The sequence below is a fragment of the Diuraphis noxia genome, unplaced genomic scaffold (genome assembly GCF_037042655.1).
Source record: "Diuraphis noxia isolate RWA-SAM2 unplaced genomic scaffold, SU_Dnox_SAM2 contig0004, whole genome shotgun sequence".
NCBI classification, from domain to species: Eukaryota; Metazoa; Arthropoda; class Insecta; order Hemiptera; family Aphididae; genus Diuraphis; species Diuraphis noxia.
In genome coordinates this window covers 48961241-48986123 of record NW_028301714.1, presented here as the reverse complement: position 1 = coordinate 48986123, position 24883 = coordinate 48961241, and the positions used below count along the sequence as shown (strand labels likewise).

General features: G+C 29.2%; 1 protein-coding gene across 1 annotated transcript in view; it reads left to right on the top strand.

Moving 5' to 3' along the window:
• The first annotated feature begins 4308 nt into the window (after nt 1-4308).
• LOC107167797 (uncharacterized) overlaps nt 4309-24883 on the top strand; it is a 57497-nt gene continuing 36922 nt past the window's right edge. Inside the window, exon 1 of the mRNA XM_015516983.2 lies at nt 4309-5066. Within this exon, the coding sequence (XP_015372469.2) occupies nt 4903-5066 (164 nt within the window). The 5' untranslated portion in view covers nt 4309-4902. The remainder of the gene's footprint in view (nt 5067-24883) is intronic.

Genomic DNA, 24883 nt, shown 5'->3' with positions numbered 1-24883 from the left:
CAATACTAAATAAGTAGGTAGAATATGTAGAATTATTTATCCGAATCACAACAAAATAAAGAATGACACTAAAAATATATCACCTTAATGTCAATAACTGTAAGTTATTATTGTGGAACGTCTTTAGATTTCTCTAATAATAATATTTAAAAACTATATTGTGTCAAGTGTAATTTATACTAAAATAATAATATTATTATTATATATTATTTCAAAAATCAGGTTGGGAGCTGATTTAGTGTGGCCTTTTAAAATGCTGCTGCAGTATTGATATTAGTTAAACTAAAACACAATAATTCTTATAGATAAATTATTTTACGTATATATCGTCTTAAATACAATATATTATAATATTTAATATGATTTTTTAATTCTTATATTTTTGATAAATGCTGTAGTTTCATTTTAATATATCGAAGTATATAAAATAATAGTTACGGCAATTTTCTTGAAACGGCGCGGCGTACATAAGTGAATTTATAATATGTACTGCCTACAATAACTGTTTTGTAAGTTTGTATATTATAAATTATAATACAAAAATGCAGGCAAAACTGCAAAAAAAATATATAAACACCGTATAAATATAGTAAATTTGTTGATGTAAATAACAACCTAATGTAACCCAAAATGCAACCATGCAACCCAATGGTCTATGTTGCCGAGGGTAATTAAATACAAAATACAAAAGGAATTTAAAGTAATAGCAAAAGTGTATAATATTAACCATGTTTGTCTTGTGTCCTTATCATATTAATATATTATTATGTGCCTATATATCATAACTACGTGAAAAAATACAATCGTAGGTATCTTGTGTGCATTGTAAGTTATTTTTAATCTATATATTGTAAAAAGGCACATAAATAAGAGCCAAGAGGTACCTATTATGTATTGGTATATAAATACTATAAGAGATTGCAGGAAAAGTTTATCATTTCGCCATTTCCCTTCCAAAGTTTCAAACATGTTATTCATATTTGTGCTACCTTCAGTATAGCAAATTTTTAATTTTAGTAGATTTAAAGAAATTAGCAGTTAAAGAATATACAATATATCACGATATTCATAGCAGGGGCGTATTCAGTTCTTCTTCCGGGGGAGGCGAAATTTGAACTTAAATCATAGGTTCTTATAAAAAAATTTATGTCTAATAAGGTTGCAGAGTGCGGACCATTAAAAAAAAAAATAATATAATCTTGTAAGTTGTAGACGATCACAATTAATATTTATTATAGACATACTGCCACAGATACTACTAAAATAATAATTATTGTATAAGTATATCTGTGATTATAGCCACAATATCTCTAATCTTTTAATTTTAATCAATCTTAATTTCATTCTTAATTTATTACAGGTTTTTGATAACCATTATCCATTTATTCCATTTCCATTAAGAAAAAAATATGCACTGTATTTTTAATTTTTTAATATAATATTATAATAAAATATGTAAGCACCTATACATGAAACACATTCAACAATGTCCAGGGGGGGGAGATCGCCGCTATCGCCCCCCCCTTGTATACGCTCCTGATTCATGGAAATATAAGTACTTTTCTATAATATATAATAGTACAATAATACATTTGATTATATTTATAAAATATCTCTTCAACTTGTACAACAATATTATGTATTAAATAAGTTTATTATAATACAGCAGTATTTTTTATAAATCAAAAATATTTTGAAGTATTAAATACATTTTTTAAAACACATTTGTCAATAAAATAAATAAATAATAAAATTTCGCCAGTTGAATTTCTTTACCCAGTAATGATTGTTATAATATTAATTATTTGTATGGGTACTACATTGATAAATATTTGTATATTTTTGCAATTTTATTATGAATTTGAAAAAAAATTAATCAAATGACACGCACATAATATGTTCTTGAAAAAATTCATGTGGAGAAAGTGACGAGTTTAAAACCAGTTTCAAAATTACAATAAAAACACTTTATACATTTTCGAAAAAAATCAAAAATTGTACTATTGATTAATAATCTGTAGCTGATTTACAATATCATGTAGGTATTAACTATTATTACATGGATATGCCTTGTACGTCTTGTTTTTACCATCGATTTTTGGTAATATAATCAAACCGCAAAAACCTGTAACATCGTTTATGGCTAAGAAGAGCAGGGGAAAGGTTGTGCTCTATCGCTCAAGAAATTGAAGGGAATTGTAATAGAACCTTGTCGATAAGACGTAGAAATAAAAGTAAGAAAGTAACTGAACAAAACACTTGAATGTGTAGTTTTGACGAATACCTGTAAAGTATTAATATAATATTATCATTTCTAGTTTTAGTGTTATCGAAAATGCATGAAATTTTTTATACTGTATAAATCATAATAGTCACAATAAATTGTGATCTCACCATATATTTATAGTAGTTCCAAATTGTATTATTATCTTAAATTTTTAAAAATTTTACAGATGACACCAAAATAAAAAGACAGTTTACATAGGTAATATACAATAGCATAAGGTCAAAATATTCTAAAAATGTTTTATTTTTAGTTAAATTAAAATGTTTATGATAATATTCTTAGTTGGGGTTTATTGAACCTATATAGTAATATAAATGTATTAAGTATATTTACTAAGCTAAATACAAATAACAACCACAATTCGAAATTCCAATTTTAATTTATTGTTTAGTGCACTGCGAAAATTGTTAATACAAAAATGTAAAATTCCGATTTGTACAGTTACACACATATTACTATAGATCAGTTAAATAATGTATACGTTATAAATTAAATAAATGGTTTTAACAACTCGATATATTGATAATTTACTATATAGTAATACTTATCAGTTTATCACTTTATTACGATGTGAAATTGTGAACTGTTAATTCGAGTAAAATATAGTATAATGGTTGTCTGGTGCCTATCTACTTTTATCTTAATATTTTTGATTATTATTATCTATGACTTATGTACTATTGATACATATTTTTATAAATCATATAATAGGATACCTTATTATCAACTTAGTTAACCATTTCATTATCAATAAGAGACTTTAAAAAAAAATTAAGGTATGATATTAAAAATTGTATGTTGATGAGGACATTGATATTCAACTGTTTAACATCTATGGATGAAGCCAATCGACATTTAACAATAAATTTAACTATATATTACCATGCGTGTATTTCATGCTTATTATTTGTTTAGAAAACAAAGTACACTTTTGAGCTCATATATAAATATTACGACTTATTATAAATCGGTTCTTTTTATACCGGTCTCGGTGTTTCAATCTGATAATCAGGGCTGTGAATTTAATGCATTTGCAGCATGTTTGTTTTTGCTCCATTTATAAAAAAAAGGATTCGGCCAAAATTTGTTTTGACTTATTTGTAGTTCAAATACCAAATTTTCTTTGCATATTTCATGGGTTAGGGCATATAAATGCATGTTTTAATAATTTTTTTGTTTAAATGCTTTTTTTTGTAATATTTACATTTTTTCGGTCAATCTTATTGTATAAACTATAACTTTTATAGTTTTATCGAGATTATTCTATTTTTACTCGGGTAATTAACGTGTAATATAATTGAATATTGTGCTATTGAAGTCGAGATTAAATTAATTTACTGATATCAACTCGACGAAGACCAAGACAAGATCAATAACTCATATACTCATACCAAGAAGTAAAAATACTAATATTTAAACTAAAATTAATAAAAAAATTATACTAATGAAAAAAATAAAAATAAAAGTTTAATTTTTGTAGTTTTTTTTTGCATATTTTAAGAATTTTTAGAGCACATTTTGTCAGATTTTAGTGCATATATGCGTGTATATTTAATAGTTTTTAAGTGCATTAAATTCACAGCCCTGCTGATAATATAATAATTATATAGTTATATCTGAAATCGGAAAGACTATTAAAAAGTGAGAAAATATCAATTCGTGGTTGTGGCAAGGGGCCATAGGGTCGTAGAGGGCTCAAATGAGTGTCGAGTGATGCGTAAGTAGGAGAAAACCTTTTTTTTTTCATGACTGTGTGCGTACAATAATTATGGCGCGTCGATAATAATATTGTACAGACCGCGCGCGTGGTCGGATCTTCGGCGGCGGGGGAAACGAGGAAAAAACCGTTGCGGGCGCCAGCAGCTGTGCAACGATCCCCCCACCGCCGCTGACACCTCCACCACCACCGTTATTACCACCACCACAAGTTACCGACAACACCGACACCGCGTGGTTCGCGGCGGACGTTCTAGAAAGGACCGGCGCGAGGCCCGCGTTAGCAACCGCTCCACGGGGCACTCAGACCAGTCGCGGCGGCCATTTGCGGATGCGTAGTCGGCGGTACCGGTTGTAAGTGTCGTGTTTGTGTGTGCGTGCGTGTGCAGTCCTCACCGAGTGCGACGCGGATATTCGTAATAATATTATCATTAATTTTTTTGTGTTGATAAACGATAATATTATCCTTAGTTTTTGATAACGCGGAAGATTTTTGATTTTATCACTCAGATTATTTGTTAAACTCGTCAATACCGCCCGTTTTTCGCATCCGTGCAGATTACTATTACACGATCGTCGGCCGACAGCAATAAATATCCGTTCGTTGTATCGTTATCGTTGCTGTCGTGTTCATAGGTGTATATTATGCGATTCCTGAAACTTATATTTTTATTAAAATTAATAACGGAAAATAAAATTTACTGTAACGTTTGATTATCCGCTCCGATTTGCGGCAGGTGTTAACATATATTTTTTTTTGTTTTCGGTCGAAAAGCCGCTTGGATCGTAATATTTTTTGTGCGACATATTTCTTTTAAAAATTTTTTAATTTTAATTTACCTCACGGGTGGCGTCACCCGTACACGCATTGTGCGCGTTTCCCAAAACCGCGCGTCGGCATGAAGGAGGTGGTGTCCGTTAACCCGTCGCCGCCGCCGCCGCCGCAGCTGATAAGGGCCAAACAACCCGGATACTTGGACCTGACAGCGGAACAGATAGACCGACTGATTAGTAAAGATCCCATTGAAAAGGATTACGACGTAGAATCTGAACCGTTTGCGAGGTAAGATTTGAATTATAATTTATAATTATCGATATTTAATATTATTGTTTATTATCCACCAAACATTTAGTTGCTGACATTTTTTAAAGTCGCAAAAAACCTGTATTAAAAGAAACAACAATTTAAACTAGAAATTTGTTAGGCTAAACCCGTGGATGCGAAAAAAAACGCATATTTCACCATATTATTTACATGCTTCATTATCCTTGTGTTTGAATGTGTGATAATTTTAAACCGGTTCAGCCTATCGAATTTCTAGAATGACAATTGTTAGCCCGTTTTATCTGTGTATCGTGTATTGTATAGTATTATAGATAGCACCAACTAGAAATCCTACGGCTAATATTTACCATATTGATTATTATATAGGCTTTCTAGTAGGTATCTATCTTTCGACTGGGTGTTAATTTTTGCACACGTGCGCGTCACTACACGTACTAAATATACTATTGTTTCTAGCGACTTTGAATAATTTATGATACGAGTAGATATTTTTAACGTAAAACAGACCAGTATATACATGTTATAATATTTTATCTGTAAATGTTACGCCGTGTGCCATAGTATGGGGTACTTTTTCAATGATATAACACTTATAATATGCATAACATTATAGCCTTGAATGTAACGTTTCTTTTGTGAGATTAATGCGAATTTTTATTATTATTTTTTTTTACTATTCTAATATCGCGTGAGTGGATTCGAAACACACGCATAAACTACACCTTGTACGTTTCAGCAGTTCTGTACACGTTTGTAATAAAATTGATGAGGTTTAACCCATTCATTCTGCTGTACCGTATACCTACTGCAACGCTACAACTGCTGTTGTACGTTATGCTTATGACTCATGCCGCTTTACTCACACACTGGTCCGGCAGGTACAGTGCGGCGGCGTGTCTTTATCGCGTTTGGGATAATATAATAAAGTGTAGGTATTACTACTAAACCATAAGTGTTATTTATGTAGGAGGGGAGAAAAAACGGTTATTCTGACAACAAAACATTACCTATTTTTATTGCTGTATGTGTTCACCACCTACGCGTCTTGGGGGTGGTTAATTAAAATCTACAGTATTCCAATTTCAAGAAGATTTGTTAATATTTATTTAAAATACAGTTAAATAGTTTTTGAATTGAATTTCTGTTAAACTTGTTTGTTTTTTTCATTGCATACGTATGTTGTGTGTGTATATCGAGCAGCCCCTATAGTTGGTACTCGTAAATCTTCTTTGGAATTTCTATATAACCACCATTACAAAAAAAAAAAAAAATAATAAAAGGGTGGGCGGCCGACACATGATTGTGAAAGTTAGTAAATATTATTATTATGATACATAATATAGGATTTCGACTTATAAGAATTAAAAATCTGTTAGGGACTCAGATTCCTAATTGTTGCTTGTGAGTGGTTTGTGACTTTATGAGAAGTACCTATATAGCTTTAGTAAGTGCAAAAATTAACTGTAAAGCAGGTATGCTCATATAATATATATATAATATTTTTCATATTATGAAGTAAATACAGTATTTCGTTTTTATTATAATATAGTTATAAATTGCGTATTTTTTATTAAGAAATTTGAATTAGAGTTCTAACCGAGGTCCGAATTTCTAATAAATAAAACCGAAATTACTATAGTGAGGGGTGGTGGGGAAATTGCCTCTTACCCTGAATAAATTTCTAGCTTTTGTAGTCTTCCTTGGCTTTAATAGCCATATTCTTTTTTGTTTTACTGGGTTGACATAAATGTATAATTTACAGTACCTAAAATAAAATCAGAAATATTAATCGTATTAGGTACCTTATCTATGTAATAATAAGCATAACATGCATATTGTATAATCATAGTTTTTGAGTATTGTGTGTTCTGTAATTTTAAGAACAATAAAACAATTAGTATTTTATTAAGTGATTATTTTGTTTGATATTAACATAATAAACGTATTTGTTTAAGCGTTATGACTTTTAGTTTAAATTTGTTTTAATAGATTCATTGTTCTGTTTAAACCAGGGGTTATATTATATCATCACGATTTTGAAATTTTTTTGGATACCATATATTTTAATTATATTTTAATAAATTCTACATTTGATGTATTTACTTGAATTTTCAGTTATTTACTTTGCGTAACATATTCTATACTTTTAATATCATAGGCACCTATTAAAAAAAAAAAATTAATTAATTGTTCGTGTTTACTATATAACTAAGTCTTAAAGGTAATGTAACATACACGAGTGTTCATATTTTAAAAATGATACGTTGGTGTCTAAAAGTCACGTATATATTCACGTATATATAAATAGATAGGCAATATATGTTTTTATTTAATTATCAAATTTTATATATTTATGTTTTGACCTCTGTATATAATTATTAATATTATGTATAGTATCTATATGTCATTTTGATAAATTCCTAAATACCACTTGAAAAACTTTTTAATTTGATTGCTAGTATATAAAATGCTATGTAAAATGTTTTCTATTTCATGATCAATCATTTCGTATATAATATACTTAAATTTAATTAGCTTATAGCATTGAAATTAACTATTGACTGATACTGATTATAAACTGCGCTATTACCCAAGGATACACGTTGTAACTATATGTATTATCTCGTGTATTATAGTTATTGGTTTTGTTTTTAAATAATTCTACTCGCCTTCTAGTTGGAACTAGTAAAGTGCTGTAAAATCGACTTATTAGTGGGTAATTTTCGTTATTTACACTGGAATAAAAATAAGTATAGGTTAAGTTATTATAGTTTCTTTGCATAGACCATCTTAGTAGCATTATTTTAATTCATATCCCTACCTATAGATTATAGATATCTATGTTTATTTCTACTGGAATGATATTATTTAAGATAAGATTATACTCCGCTTCTGCCTCTACCTATACAAACCCGAAGACCACAACCAACTCTATACTCATTGTTTGTAAAAACCTATAACGATTTTACATATTATATGCCAACAACCAATATTCGTGATCTCAAAACACTCATTTTCACTCCGTATGAGCCACTATGTCGACATTATATTCTTTAGATACCACACAAGTAGACGTGTATTATTTTTATAATTTTATTTTTTTTTAACATAAATGGTATTGATTTGTTTTGTGCGGCGTGCATCTCACGTCGCATTGTGTCCGTCCTTGGCAAGGTCGCTGCTGTGCACACTCGAGTTGTATGACACCCCAGCGCGGGCGCCCTCCGCCATCGACGCCGTTCGATCCCCCCGACAGACGCCGCCCTAGAAGCCATAGCATATTATTTCCCATTATTTCCCATTTATTCCCATTGCATATTATTCTCTGCGAACTCTCCGTGTCACCGTCGGTGGGAGAGATAATATGTAAGATGGAATACCATCCGTCGTCGTGAGTATAATATATTTGTGCGTGTCTGCTTGTATATTAATACTATGTGTGTGAACGTTTATGCTTGTGTGTGCATGTTTCCTACGCGCAAATCGACTTAGCAGCACGAGGAATGCGGTCCGTTCAGTGAAAGCACACGCGCAGCGCGTATACGTATATTATTATTATATGCATTGTGGAGACAAAAAAAATCGAAGAAAAAAACTGGATGGTATAACGACTTCGTTTCACCGTCGTCGAGCCATCCTCTTATTACAGCTCTTCGAATCCTTCCTTAGGCATTCGCGAATTATTATAAGTATTTTTCTTGGTACTTATTTTTAGTATGTATCTATGAACATAGGTTGGTACATCAATTTTGGTCAACTTATTAGTTTTTCGTCCCAAATCTTCATGGCGCCATTCAAAACAATAGGCGTTAAGGATTTATTTTTAACTACGAATCATGAGTTTTACAAGTTCTGTGGGTAGATCTACTATATTCACCTGAAATATGTGAATCGAAGTGTTACTTATTAGTTATTACTATGTCTGCTGAAATCATTGCAGTTATATTGCAGCGATAATCTGACACTAGACTCTGCGAGCCACGTGCGTTAATAGGTTCCCAATCAAACGCTGTGGGTCACATTAAACAATTAATTAGTTGCCTTATAACACGACAGTATTGTATTTGTATAAAATGTACCTATAGCGCGTAGTTGGTATTATATAATATGTACGCGTACATTATTATGTTTATTATTTGGTTTCAGCGTTGCATAATTCTCGACATAATGTGATCCATCGCGTTTTTTGGAAGATTCCCAAGTTTAATCGTGTCTTCAATTAAATAAAAACGTCACACTGCCTCCACTGAAATTGACAACATTGAAATCAGCGTAACTTTCTAAATTCTCTTTCGACCGTATTTTATTTTATTTTTCTCAATTTCCATATGTTAACGAAATATGTGGCAAGGTCTCTTTTTTATTGATTTTATGAATTAAATTCAAATTCAAAATGTTTTCAAATTATATTTTGTGGTATAGGTACCCATAGTTGTTTCAATTAAAAATTGAGTCATTTAAGAAACGATATATATTTTTCTTCATTTATTTATATGAACACTAGATACATGACGTTATAATGCCCACGATTTTCTTTCTAAGAGTTAAGTCTAGGAGTTTAATTTACATTAAAAAGCGAAATATGGAAAAAGAAAATTATTCAATCGTAAATACAATATAGATACATAATATGTCGTTGGTTTTCTTCATGGCCCAGTATGCATCAATGTACGGAACCCAAACACTATGTTTAGTTAAACTTGAATAAGTCTTGATGTATGCTAATTAGTTTAATTATTATCGTCACATAAATTAAAAATACTTATATAGGTAATATAGTTCTGACGGTAGGCGGAAAAAAAGTAAAAAAAAAACCCAACGGAAAAAAAGCCTTGAAATATAAGTAAAACTTATACACCGTTTTACCATTTTATCCTTACAACTTTTTAAGTTTTTACTTTTTTGAATGACAACATAGAGTTTTAATTTCATATTATAATTAGGGCTAGTAGTTAAGGAGTTTATACTTATAGTACTTAAAGTTTAGACGATCGGAGTAGTGGACAAACATTTTGTTATTTAAATAATAACTTTAGATAAAAGAATCACCCGGTATATAGATTAAATAAATTTTATATAAATTGAATTACAACAAAATAATTATCATCGTTAGGTTAGATTTTGGCAGATGTTGAACAAGGAATGTCCTATTTGAAATCTATAATGCCTGATACTGCCTTAGATTTAGTTAAATATTTTGTTTCTACTTATGTAAATGGCACTTTCAAGCGAACGAATTGTCCGATAAACAAAATAAAATTTAAAAAGCTCAACCAAGGTTTTTTCCAAGTGTCTGGAATGTCCACGAAGTAACGTTGAATGATGAACATATAGAACTAACAATATAACTGAGGGATGGAATCATAGGTTCTCCATTCTAGTCGATAATAAACTCATAACCATCCATAAATTTGGACTCTAATAAAAAAAAATGAAATTAGATATATAGATATGTAGATGATACCAAAATAAGGCAGTACAATTTAGGTACAATTCAACCAGTAAAAAGAAGAAAACTTATAGTAAAAAACCTCGAAAAAAACAAACTACATTTAATCAGCTATGTGTAGACTACAATGAAAGAAAAAGAACAATTGAAAGTTTCTTAGAAGCTATTTCATACAACACATGAATTAAATTAGATTAATTTTGCTAACTTTATGTTGACTATAATATTACAATTAAATGCTTGATTATTGAATTATTTTATGCAATTTATTGTATTAAAAAACGACTGACGAGTGACAACTTAGTTACAACTTACAGAGTTCACTCACGTGTTACTAATCACAATTTATTATTATTACTAAAATGATTATTATGTACTGATATCAATTATTATTATTTTACAGTATTACAGTATACCCAACAAAATATTTATACTATAATTATTGTTATATTTTTACAGTCGACTGACCTGCCGTGACTATTATTATTATTATATGACTATATTATATACCTACTATTTTTGCATCTGAGTATCCGTAATCCGTGTATAAAATTGCCTATATTTGTTATACATTTTTCTGCGATTCAGTTCTGACATTTTATAGGTGGGTATACCTACTAGAAAAATAAAAGTACCTAATGGAAGTCAACAATTTTCTCTTGGATAGTAGTTCGATTAAAAGTAATGAACGAGGTAGTAAATATTATTTTCGATAGTTAATAATAAATCTACCATAAGCTCGTCGTTATATCATCGAATTTACTACGTTTTACTCTTTATTAGCTAAACTCGGCAGGGTTTAAATTGGACGTGATAAAATTCATCTAAGTTATTTACTCGGTTATAATAAAATATTATAATATTGGTATCTTTATATTAAAAAAATTTACACATTCTATAAATTGTTATCGCGACCAATTGTTTTCAAAGGTCAACTATAGTAGTTTCGCCAGTTATTAATTATACATATTTTTTATTCAAGTATGTATTCTTTTTGTTAGATACAGTAGTACTACTTATTATGCTTTTGGATTTGTGTTCTAGTATCATGTTCTTGGCATTTTTTATTCAAATTAAACTATATAAGTACAGTTATACCTAATGAAATGTTATTGATAAATTATGTATAGGCCCGCGGTATACTAAAATAATACAGAAACCCGCTTTCAAAAACCACGACTTCCGGTAAAGTTTGAGGCCGGCGGCCAGCGCAGTTTGCCAGGACATAAACAGCAACCTGTGCAGCAGCGCTCATTTTTATTTTGTTCGAAACTCGTTTTCTTATGCTGATAAGTAATTATTACCTACATAAAATTTCTTTTGATAAACTGATATTTTACATACTACACATAGGTATTATAACATCTTAAACGAAATAACTATACATTCTGAATGTATGTACTTGGAGTATGCATGTTAGTGTTTCTATGCCAGAATATCCAGTGATGATGTTGGTAATTCTTTCATGACCTTGATGTCTTCCCCTCACGGCATTTCCGGTAATCAGTAGTTCAGCAGATGTTCGTTTGGAACTTTTTTTAACCAATGATTCTCATCCCCAAAAGAGTATACGACGTGTACACATATTAACATATTATGCGTAGATTGTCACAAAACGAATAGAAAAGAAATGTTAATGTATTTAAAATAATAGCTTATTTTTTATATAAGTCGGTTATCATCGAATTTCTTAGTTTTTTCCTGCATGGCTTCATATAATTATAAAACTTAAAAGTTTGCATTTATACATGTATTAGTCAATGGGCATTATTAAAATTCTCCCTAAGATTTTCTATGTGTTTATTGTGATTATATTAAGTATATATTATCGAATATACGTACATTTCACTCCCAAGTCTAATATATTGTATTGATAATATATAATAAATGTGTTGAGGTACATTTGATTTCTTTGTTCCCGCAAATTATAAAATACTATCTTATTGTGTTAACGTACGTACATTATTTTAATGGATAATTATGTTGTTATAATTTATTTACCCTCCGTTCTTGATATTACATTTTTTATATAATCGATATTGATATCTTTTCAACGACTGATTAACGAATATCTCGCGAATATGTTACATGAATATAATTTTTTGTGTACCAATTTCGCATATTTTTTAACATTCTGTGTAGGTACTAGGTTTTTTTTCACGCAAATCAGTCGCGCCCCCGTTAAATTGATACGGTTGACGACAGATGATAAATTCGTTTCTGGTCTGTATCCAATTAGACAATAAGATGCGGCTAAAGAAAACCCGATATAATCTTTGTATTTAAGTAATGCGACATTGTGGTAGAATAAGGTCATTGCTGATATGCTATCAGTTAATCATATATATAATCATATAGTATTTTCAAACTAAAGATATTAACTGTTTGATTTGTTATATTATTATGTTTAATGTTGAATTTGTAAAACTCAAACTTGCTGCTTAAATAACGATTTATATTTCCTAAATAAAATATTTAATTTTTGACTTAATATTTAACCAGATGAAGAAAAAAACAAGGTTTACAATGTTGAAAGGCTGGCCGCTGCCTTACATCTACTCATAATTCATAAATAGTTGTTACTTATATTAAACTGATTTTTAAACTATTATGTTATGAGTTGTTCAGTTTTAATTTTATAAAATAATTAAAATAATTAGTGTACAAATATGAAAAATATGAAAATTACGTTGTTTAATATTTAAACAATAACATACGTATAAGTAGGTATATGAAACTATGAAACTATGAATGATGATGCAATTTTCGTATGTACATAGTATTTTTTTAAGCTTTACTAAAATCGAAAATAACAATTACTATTGTAGCAATTTAATTTAGGTACATAGTTGTTCATCGGATTATTCAAAGGATTGTTCTGAGATTATTCAAATAATTGTTCAGTTTTTATACATATTTGCAAAGTTTGTACGTAGTTACTACCAGTTATATCTTGACTTATAAGGTTTTAAAAAAATGTATCAGAATAGTTTATAATGAGAGTGCTATTAATTAATTTTAAATTATACACATTCAAATAGGTCCGTATTATAAAATAAACCATTGTTTTATAGTGATCCGCTCATGATATGAAGTACGTTTATTTTTCCATCACAATTATTCTGTGTGAAATATTATTCAATTGTTAATGTTATAATTTGATTTAAATTTTTATGAATACCTACTTTATAGAGCTATCATGAACACTTAAGGTGCTAATTATTTAAAATATCCATTGAAATATTAGACGAAAGTATCATATCTATCTATTATAGGTATAATAAATAAGTACATTTTCTGGGGGACTTGTCGATTCCGCCAATGTAGCATTGATTCTTGATTCCACCAGTGACCAGTATCGACTCCGCCAGTTCAGGTAGTCTAAAAACAACCTATCAATTCTGTCACCTTCCAAGTTTTACCTCAGCCTAGAAAATGCTTAAAAAAATAATTAAATAATTAATTTTAATATAAATTAATTTAGTCAAATATATTTTTTATAATATGATGATGAAAAACTAATGCAATGTGAATTAGTATATATATATATAAAATAATACAATATAGTTAAATAAATAAAATGTTATAATAATAATAATATAACTATCTACAAAATAATTCAATAATTAATTTAAATATAAATTAATTTAGTCAAATGTAGTTTTAAGTTATACAATGGTATTGTTATAATATGATGATGCAAAACTAATGCAATGTGAATTAATATAATATATATAAATAATAATACAATATACATAGTTAAATAAATAAAATCAGTAGGTTGTTTTTAGACTACCTGCACTGGCAGAATCGATGCTGGCGGAATCGATAAACCTTATCCCCAAGTATAAAAAGGTCTGGCGGAATCGATGAAACCCCAATTTTCTGGTCATATGCATTTAAAAAGTATAGCGTTTGATGACTGTTTGTCAAAATAAAATAATGTCGAAACTTGTAGTGTAAGTATTAATTCGTTCATTACTAAATGTTTATCATTCATTGCATTTAATTTGACCCACGCATTTTTTGTTAAAATTGCCCTGAGATGGACCGTTTTATTAATATGTATTGCTGTATTGTCTAAAATAATTTATCTATTGAATCTCGCCGTGTATACCGAGATGTATAAGTTGTACTCCGGGTTGTACCTATACAGTTAAATTCAGTTATTTTTTGTCTCTTATTTTTTAGAACAGGTTTTGGGTTATTAGTACTTTTGCGATTTTTATCCTTTTCTCAATGCAACGGCCTTGCCTTATATATATATATATATATATATATATATATAATTTGTTCGCTCATGTTTATATCACTGTTGATACTCACCATTCAACAATCATTATAGGATCATTTGTCTGATAATTATGTGCGCGTCCGCGTGGAAAAGAATACCGTTTGTTGGCCTGTCGAATCGCCATTTTCCTAGTCCTTTTGTTTGGCAAAGTTAATAGCATTAAGAACACCCAAGAATATACATTTTGTAATATGTCCGTGATTCCGGTTGGTATTTTTTAATATCAAAGATAATGGTCGAAAAACATAGAAACAATTTTTAAAACAAGATATACTTGTGCGTTGTCTTTGTGAGAGTCAGTTTTAATTATTGTCAAATCAATGATTTCTATACAATTACTATTAAAAGTTACTGTGATTTTCAATTCACATTAGTGTAAGAAATATTTCATTTTTACTTTTTATTTTGGGGAAAGTAATTTTTTTCATTTCAAGAGGTGAATTTAGTAAGCGTTTCTGCTGTTGATGAAATATCTTGAGGCGTCTGTAATGAATGTTACGGAATGTTATATCTGAAAATTAAAACTTCCTCGAGACTTTAGAACTTAATTGTATATTAAATGTATAATATATGTACTCTGTACCAAATCATAATATAATTTTCATATTTTTATCCTTTTGGTATCTATGAAATAGGAAATTCATATTATTAAGATAATATTATAATTAGAAGATAGTTAAATTGTTCAGTTCAATATAATATCGTTCAAAAGTATAAATTGAAAATGTTTAATAGTTGTAATAATACCTAAGTATTGAATTATGTACAAATTCTGAAACTCTATATATAATCTTGTGTAAAAATTTGATATCGTACATCATGACGTTTCTTCTTTATAAATTACCTAATTAATTTAAAATAAAATATACATGGTTTATAAAACAAAAACTAAGTAAGTACTTATATTATGATATCATTACGTTAAGTTATCCGTGCAAACTATTTTCAGGTAAAACAATTGAATTGGAAATATGTGCACTGCAGCACGTCATTAGTATAGATGCAACATTAAAGAATAAAGTAAAAATAATAATTAAAATTCAAATCCAACTGCGATTAGTTATCTGTATTTAGTGTTTACAAGTATATGCTCGAGTTTATGTTATATCATATTATGTAAAAAATATAAAGACGTGAATAATGTGTAAGTATTTGTCGACCGTGTGAAGTTATTAGGTACATATTTTATTATTTTATCTTACACATGTTAAGCTGTGTTTAAAAACAGTTAAAATCCCATGTGCCTTCCCCCCGTTATCGTTGATAGACGGTAGAAAAATTCGTGAATCGTGCCAAGGAATCCAGTGTATTTTCGACCGTGACGGTCATTATCCCACACCTCTTAGACGGATAACGTATAAAGAGAAGAGGTCACTGGAGAAAACCGTTCCTTATCCTACGAACTTATAGTTCTCCGCCTACGCCATGCCACTGGTGTACATACTAGTACTGTAATAATTTCGAGTGACAATTAATATTTAACCTATTACCAATATATATTAGGATCTATATGCTTTCAATAATGTAAACCTAATAATAATATAATTTCAAAATCCATGAATTTGAAATTAAAAACTTAAATTAGTCAATTTTAATTATATATCTTGTTCTTTGCAACCGCAGTGTTTTCTTTTTTTTATATTTATATTAAACTAGGAATTCTCAGCTGAAATTAAATGACGAAAGGAGGTAGATACTCGTACATGTTTAGGTAACTTTAAAGGTACCTATTTAAATGGTATTCATTTGTAGTGACATACATTTTTATGACCCTAAGTTCTTGAATATTGTATATTTTTATTTATTAAATATTAATTTATTATTCACAATAAGTTAGGTTGGTTTTTGATGGTATTGTGCTGTGAATACGTGACGTATATTTGTAACGTTCTGACAAAACTGGATTAAGCCATAGTTATCGTAATTACATATTAAAATCCGTGTTGAAATCCGCTTTTACTACATACAAATAAATTAAAATTGTGTTATTCAAATTGATAGTACTTAATAGTTGTTATACTTATAGTAATAATAGTAATAATATATAATATCTACAGATTAGTTTGAACTTGTGTGTTGACAAAGCCTTTTGAACTTATTTATTTATATACCCCCAAAAACAGTCTTTATTCCCTTCTCTTAATTTTAAACTTTTAAATATACCTATCTAGGTCTTTATTGCTTATAATTAGTAACATACCTGTTTCTCTTATTTGAAATCTTTACACAGATCACAAATTTCAGAAAACCGCAATGCTGACAGTTTTGTTAGTGTTTTATTTATGTGTAAGCTTATGTAGCAAGTGCAATTTTTTTTCGGTTACCATCATCATCATTGTTATTAATGACGTCATAACTATAATATAGTAAAACAATAATTAGAGAAAATAGTATTCGGTAAAAAATTGTCAAAGATTCGTTCTGTGACAATTTAAAACTTCAATAAAGTAGTTATCATAATTATTATTACCTATGTTGGAATCTTTAAATATAATTATGTTATTGAGAATTCTGTGGAATTCAATAAACTCAAAAAATGTATTAATTTTTATTGTTAAAAGTATATATGTGTATATTGCTTATGATCAAAATTTTATATAATTTTAATTAATATTACGATTGGAAAAAATGAATGTTACACGATTAAAAATGAAAATTGGCTGATAAATGTTTTATACTTATACTTACCTATAAATCAAACGATTGCGAATGAACGTTATCAATAAATTGTAATGTTCATATCGTTGTATAGATATATTACATAATATTTTAAGTTTTCTGTAAACTTATGACTGATAATTTTATTGCGCGCATCCCCATTCCCCGATACATGGTAATATTAATGTCGGCATGAAGAGGATGCTACCCGCATGACGTGTTGTCTTAGTATTAAAAAATGTGCACAACATAGCAAGAATATTGTTTGGATTGGGATAGAAACCACTGATAGTTAGACTAAGATTTCAAATTGATGTATAGTATAGTTGAGAACATTATCTGTAAAGTGTCGTTTGTAATTTTTTTATATCGTCTTTTTACAAAAAAAAGTTCTTTCTGTTTCATAATCCATTATTTTAGGTGTTTTCAAACTTAAATAACTTTTTTTTGTAGTTTTGATATCGAAAAAATAAAAACAATGTTTCACAGTCAAATTGTTTCATTTTATGTGATGAAAATTTCGTTTCTTAAGTATGACTGTAGCCTTCTTGGTTCTTTCTCGCGCAAAACAGTTTTTGGTATAGCGTTTACTTCAGGAAACTTAAACACAAACCGTTGGTCATTTACCTTAAGTATAAGTAGTCTAAATTGATTTTTTTGTAATCAAATCAATACACAATCTACCCATTTTATTACAGAATTAATATTGTGTCGCGAAGCCTTAAGGAATTTATTGTTAAATTTTATTATAATGCTATCTTGAGTAGAAACATGAATTATATGTAAATATATAATGTATCACTATTTATTCTTTGTTTTACTAAATCGGGATTCTTTACGTCCTTGAAGATTGATGTTACAGTAGTATATAGGTTTGCATAGCTTGTTAGTCAATATCGATAATTAATATCTGAAAAAATTGGAAAATTGGAAATAGGTACATGAATTTATATTAATAACATGTTTACATTATTACATATTAAAATCATTTTGGAATCATACGATAATTCGTTGCATTTGTGCTTTTATATCTATTTCTACGTCCTACAGATTGTCACATAAATCGTTTCGGACCTTACCACCTACCATTACTGTTATTACTGTTTTAACGGTGAGCCAGTGGTCACCTGCTGATTGCAAGAGGAACAAGGGGAACGTTATGATTATAATAACCGATGACCTCCATATAAGGTTTTTGTAACTCGAATACATACATATTCGGGTTACAAACTGTGTGGTCAAAGATGTACCGACGCAAATTATGTTTTTTCTCCAATAGTCCACCACTATGATCACCATCACCCGTCTGTCTACTCAATGGGTAAAAAATCCGTATAACCTGGGTGTTTAAAGTATATGAACAAAATAATAATAATAATAATAAAAGATATTAATTTACCTAACCGGTTTTCTAGTGCCGAAGACCTCCTACTATATTATAGAATTATAGGCATATCGCTTCGTCAATGCTAACCCATCAAAGCCGTAACAGATAAAATAATATATAGGAACTCGTGATCCTACATCGCCGCAATATTTGCCATAATAAATCCGACTTTATAATGTACAGGTATACGTTCAAGTGTTCGAACAATATGAAAAATATAAATATAGTGCAACAGTACCTAAACAGTATATATATTCTAAAAGATAGGTAGGTTACCTAAGTACTATTTATCACGTACGAAACGAAATCTCATTTATTCGGATCGCTATTGGATAATTAATAATGTGAAGAGAAATTATTGCACAGGTGTGCGCAGTGATTCACTATGGTAGACATACCGAATTTAATTTAGTATTCTCCTCAACAGCCACCTCTAGGGTCTTTTGAAAATTGTTTCGCATTCAGTTCGGTACCACCTTAGATGTATAGTTGTTGCCAAGAAAATACTGCTTGGAAATCTGTTGACATACATTTTTCGTTAGGACATGTGGTATAACATATAATTTAAAACTCATAATCGTCGAAATTTATGCTCTAGTCATTTTCCATGAAAAAATGCTAAACTTACTTAGGTATTTTAATTCATAAATAGTTCTTACACCTTTCATACCTCTTCCTAACCATTATTATGTAATTTTCAGTACATGCGTATTTTCATCTTTGATATGAATACTTGATTTATGTTCAATTTTAAGTGGGTTAAATATTTAAGCATTTATATTTATTTAGCTTAACTAAAAATAAACTTTCTCTTAATAGATGTACCTTTATAATCGTATAAAATGTAATTTGATAATCATACTTGGTTCAAATAAATATGTAGTAACTAATAATGATTAACCTTAAATTATGAATGAAAATAATATACATATAATGGATTTATGTTAATTAACGTTTTTGTAGTATACTTGATAAGTAAAAATCTAATAAATATTTAGGAATGTATTTAGTACCTACTTAATATATATAATATCTTAAATAGAAAAAGCCATACACAAGCATATTCGTGTGTGATACGACCCGCATGTGTTGTCTCCGTCTTACAAGTGTGTCCCATTGTAATAAGTGTTTCGCGCGGGAAAGAACCGAGAAAGCTACAGTTATAACTAAGAAACGAAATTTTCACCACATAAAAAGGAGAATTTTGTCTGTGCAATATCGTTTTTATTTTTTCGATATCAGAACTACAAAAAAAGCTATTAATGCTTAAAAAAACACAAAATTAATATATTATAAAACAATAAGAATGTTTTTTGTATATGTGATATCGAAAAAATAAAAACGATATTGCACAGACAAAATTCTCCTTTTTATGTGGTGAAAATTTCGTTTCTTAGTTATAGCTGTATCTTTCTCGGTTCTTTCCCGCGCGAAACAGTTTTTGCAATATTACGCACTTGTAAGACGGAGACAACACATGCGGGTGTAGCGTAGTCCTCTTAATGGATTATATATTAGCCAGAATTATTGGCTATTCTTTTTAAGACATTGTTGGAAATTTATATTGATGAGTTTTAACTAGGTACGTTTCACGAGTGTGTGTCTATCGTTAATTCGTGTAACCGGTTTACTATACTGAAACATAAAAGAAAATTATCAAAAACATAATGATTTGCAATTATAGATTGTATAAAACAGTCAACTAAACTTTGTTTAAAATAAAAATCGCAATTAGAAAACTGGATAATCTACGTTTCTCTTAGTGAAGAAACGAATAATTATTTTATGTTGTCCATTACATATTCCAAACTAACCTAACCTAATCTTCTCGTTTGTTTTTGAATCACATATCAATAATAATAATAATAATAATAATAAATATTAAATAATATATAAATTGGAATAATACTCGTTTGAACTTCACTATTATAACTTATGATTATCATTGTTTCATTAAAATTATAAAATGTTATGAACTCTTTTGGCGACTATAGGTGATTTTTGTGAGAAAAATTTAAAATACATATTGCATTATTTAGCTATTGACATTGCAAATTACAATATCATACACAACAATGTTGGGGCAAACAATATTATCGATAATATAACGATCCTCGCTAAACTCGGCGATCATCATACACAATATACTGGTATTATACAGAATTATTAGTAAATGCGTGTCGTAATAATTAGAAATCGTCATCGGAAATTAAACTCACGGGTTAATCTTCTTCATCGTCGTTACGGAATAATCGCGTGTATAATAATAACGTCGCTGCCGCGTGACACGGTCAACCGATTCCGTTTGCTAAACTGTTTCGTAGCTGCATAATATAATAGATTGCATATTATTAAATTCGGTATCGCTATGATTACTTTCGTGAACATAAACCACGAGTTTTTTCGTTATCATGAGATTACTTAGTATTTTTAAATAACTGTACATTACTGCTGGGTTAATTAATAAACGATATTTCATAATAAACGCTGCACACGAGTGTATGATAATCTTAACATGAATAATATACAATGTGTGTTGTACCATCTTCCTCTTCCGGCAATTGCACATGCACTATATTATGATCGTTTCACGAGAAGACTCCGTTATGTATAGTGGATATGTGCAGGCTGGGTTAGGTGTATAATGTAAAATGTACGTTCTCGGGGTAAAAAAATAAAGAGAAGAGAAAAACTTATTATCTTGTATAGCTAATTTCAGTCACGGCGAATACACTGCTGTCTGCTATATTATTTGCGCTGCCGGCCTGAAGTGATTTATGTATCGCCTGTATGTGGACCGGACATGGTAACAATGGTGTATGAGAATAAAATCATAATGTGGAAGTATATACCGTGATATTACGACGACAACGATGACTCAGTACCGTTTCTGTAATAAGAGGTTGGAAAGATGCACTAGACTTACTTTTTTAAATATACATGCACGTATCATAAAATACATAACGAGCTTGTTGTCTCTTAAATCGTAAGTTTTTAGTCGACTGCTGTGTTTACTTTTATATACAGGATATTATTAAACAACAGTCGACTTAAAAATGAAATTAAGGTGTTAATGTAGACCACTAATCTCAATAGATGTAAATAGGAAATAAGAGCTTTTTTGCCATTATCTATAAGTAACATACAGGAATCATATTATCTGATGTTAATTTATTTTTATTTTTTGTATAATATAAAAAAAAATATTTTTAAATCATTTTACCACATTTCTTAAGGGATAAGAACCTAGATACAACTATTTAATATGTGTTATGGAATAAAACAACTTAAAGGTAGACGTTTTAAATAAAACAAATTATTTTTGTTGTTATTTATAATGTAATTAAGCTTAAGAGGACGCTACACCCGCATGTGTTGTCTCCGTCTTACAAGTACGTAACATTGCAAAAACTGTTACGCGCGGGAAAGAACCGAGAAGGCTACAGTCATAACTAAGAAACGAAATTCTCACCACAGATAAAAGGGAATTTCGACTGTGCAACGTTGTTTTAATTGTTTTGATATTAGAACTGAAAAAAAAGTTATTCGATTTTGAAAAACGCAAAAATAATGAATTTTGAAACAATAATAACTTTTTTTCTATTTGTGATATCGAAAAATTGAAAACAACGTTGCACAGTAAATGTTCTCCTTATTATGTGGTGAAAATTTCGTTTCTTAGTTATAACTGTAGCCTTATCGGTTATTTCCCGCGCGAAACAGTTTTTGCAATGTTACTTACTTGTAAGACGGAGACAACACATGCGGGTGTAGCGGCCTCTTAACAAATTAGTAGAGACATTCTGATAGTTTTGACTTTTAAAGTAGTTGCATACGATAAATATAAATCACAAATGATTAATTTAATAATTTATGTACATGTTCAATGTATATACATATTTAAAAATTTCATATCTATAGATTTAAAGGTATATTAAGGTTTATTTAAAAAAATTCTAATGAAAATTATAAAGCAAACATTTTTCTTTTTAACGCGTTAAATGTTTCCACCACTCTATCGACCTCTTCCAATCATTGTCCATTAAAATTATCACCTTGAATATGCAAAAACAATGGTCGTGACCTTGATGATTAAAACAATATCATGTTTTAAACACCGCCTGTTTGATCCAAAAATACGTAATTTACTTGGTAGCCCACTCGAAAATAATGATAAATGATTCATTTGTTGTGTCATGAAGGTGTTTGTTTTGAGACACTCTGTACACAATTTGCATGCATTGTGCAGTTCAAAGTGAAATTATGCGATTCGTACATCGTTATAATCGTAAAGTATCACATGCTAAACGAAAAGATACGAATTATTTTAGAAATCATTTTCGTTTATTCAAGCAGTCGCTTAAACTAAATAGAAGTATACTTTTCTGCTGACCATAAACCTAAGGGCATTGATAATCTACATCTTAAAGAACGTCTGTAGTTATATACTCTGCTAATGTATCATATTGTGTTAGATATACCTAATAACGACTTTTTGGCAGTTTAAAATCGTGATAAACGTAGATACTTCTGATTATCCAAAAAAAAAAATGTGGGTCACATGCCTAAGTCCTTAGGGCACAGATTAAAATTTACCAGAAATGTATATTGGAAATGAAATCCTTTCTCGTTAAAATTTGACTAGAATATATCTATATTATATTCTCACCTTTCGTTTCATTATCCTGACTTATGGGTTATTAGAAATCGTGTAACATTTGTTTTTTCAGTTTGACTAAAATTTGTTTTTGTAATATTTTTATACTACCAGAAAAACTACATGAGTACTGGTCAAACTTTGGTTTTGTCGTCAAGCTCTTTAATAAGTTGAATAATTTCTAATGTTTATCATTTAAATACCGATATTTTATAATCTATTGTTAGGTAAATGGTATTATTAGAATATAGTTTTGTGGTATTATTTCCATAACATCAAGCATAATAATACGTATCAAAAAATTAATATTAAGTAGTTACACGATTTGTTAAGTAAAATTACTTTTTATGGTTTTAATACCTATATTGTTTTTAATTATATTATCAATGATATTTTAATACTTATATTATGATCTTATTGATTTTCTGTTGTATTTAGTAATGTTGAAAGTATTCAACGTTAGGATTTAGCAGTTATTTATAAACCTACCTATATAACATTAGGTTTTCAAATATTATCTCTGTTTCATGTTGTTTAATGTAAATATGTATAATTATAATTCTTATATGAGGATTTCATGAGTTAGAAATTATCAAGTCCAAAGAATGTGGTATCTGCCACTCTCTTTTCTGTGGGTCAGCATAGGTTTATCTAAAACCTATTGTTGTATAGGCAAACCAGTTTCTAGCGATTGCCATATTTAACGATTTACCGAAGTTGTGCGTTTCAGAAATTGGTAGTTATTACGTGGGTATAAGTGTACAACGCGCTAGGTCGATGAATATGCGCATACGAAAAAGCGTCAAAATATATGCTATTTTGTATCAACAAATGATTACTTTCAAACGACTTATCTTTAGTTTTTTTAAAAATATAGTTTACGAATTGATAAACTACACCACAGGCCAAAATGTTGATCGATGTAAACCAGTCTGACGTGGTGTTTCGTTCGTTAGTGGTGAAATTCATCAAGTCTTGTCATGTGATGTGTCTTTATAATGTCGTGATACATGTCAAATAGCCGGCTGGTCGATCAAATCAATCGCTGCCAAAGGAAGTTATAATTTAGAAATACATACATGTTATCAACATATAATAATTATAATATTGTTCTGAATATGTAGTACCTATACAATCTACATATTGCGTTAAGAAAATTGTTTATTGGTGACATATGTAAATTGTGTATCACTATTATTTGATTAAATCGACTCACTTTTTTTATGTATATACTTAATACTTATATAGCCACACCCCAAAAGGAACTTCTATTTCTGAACGTTTACCTAAATACATCTATGTTCTCCTCTCACATCACTATAATTCGTGTGTGTGTATAGTTGTAAATATTATTTGGCCATAGTATGAT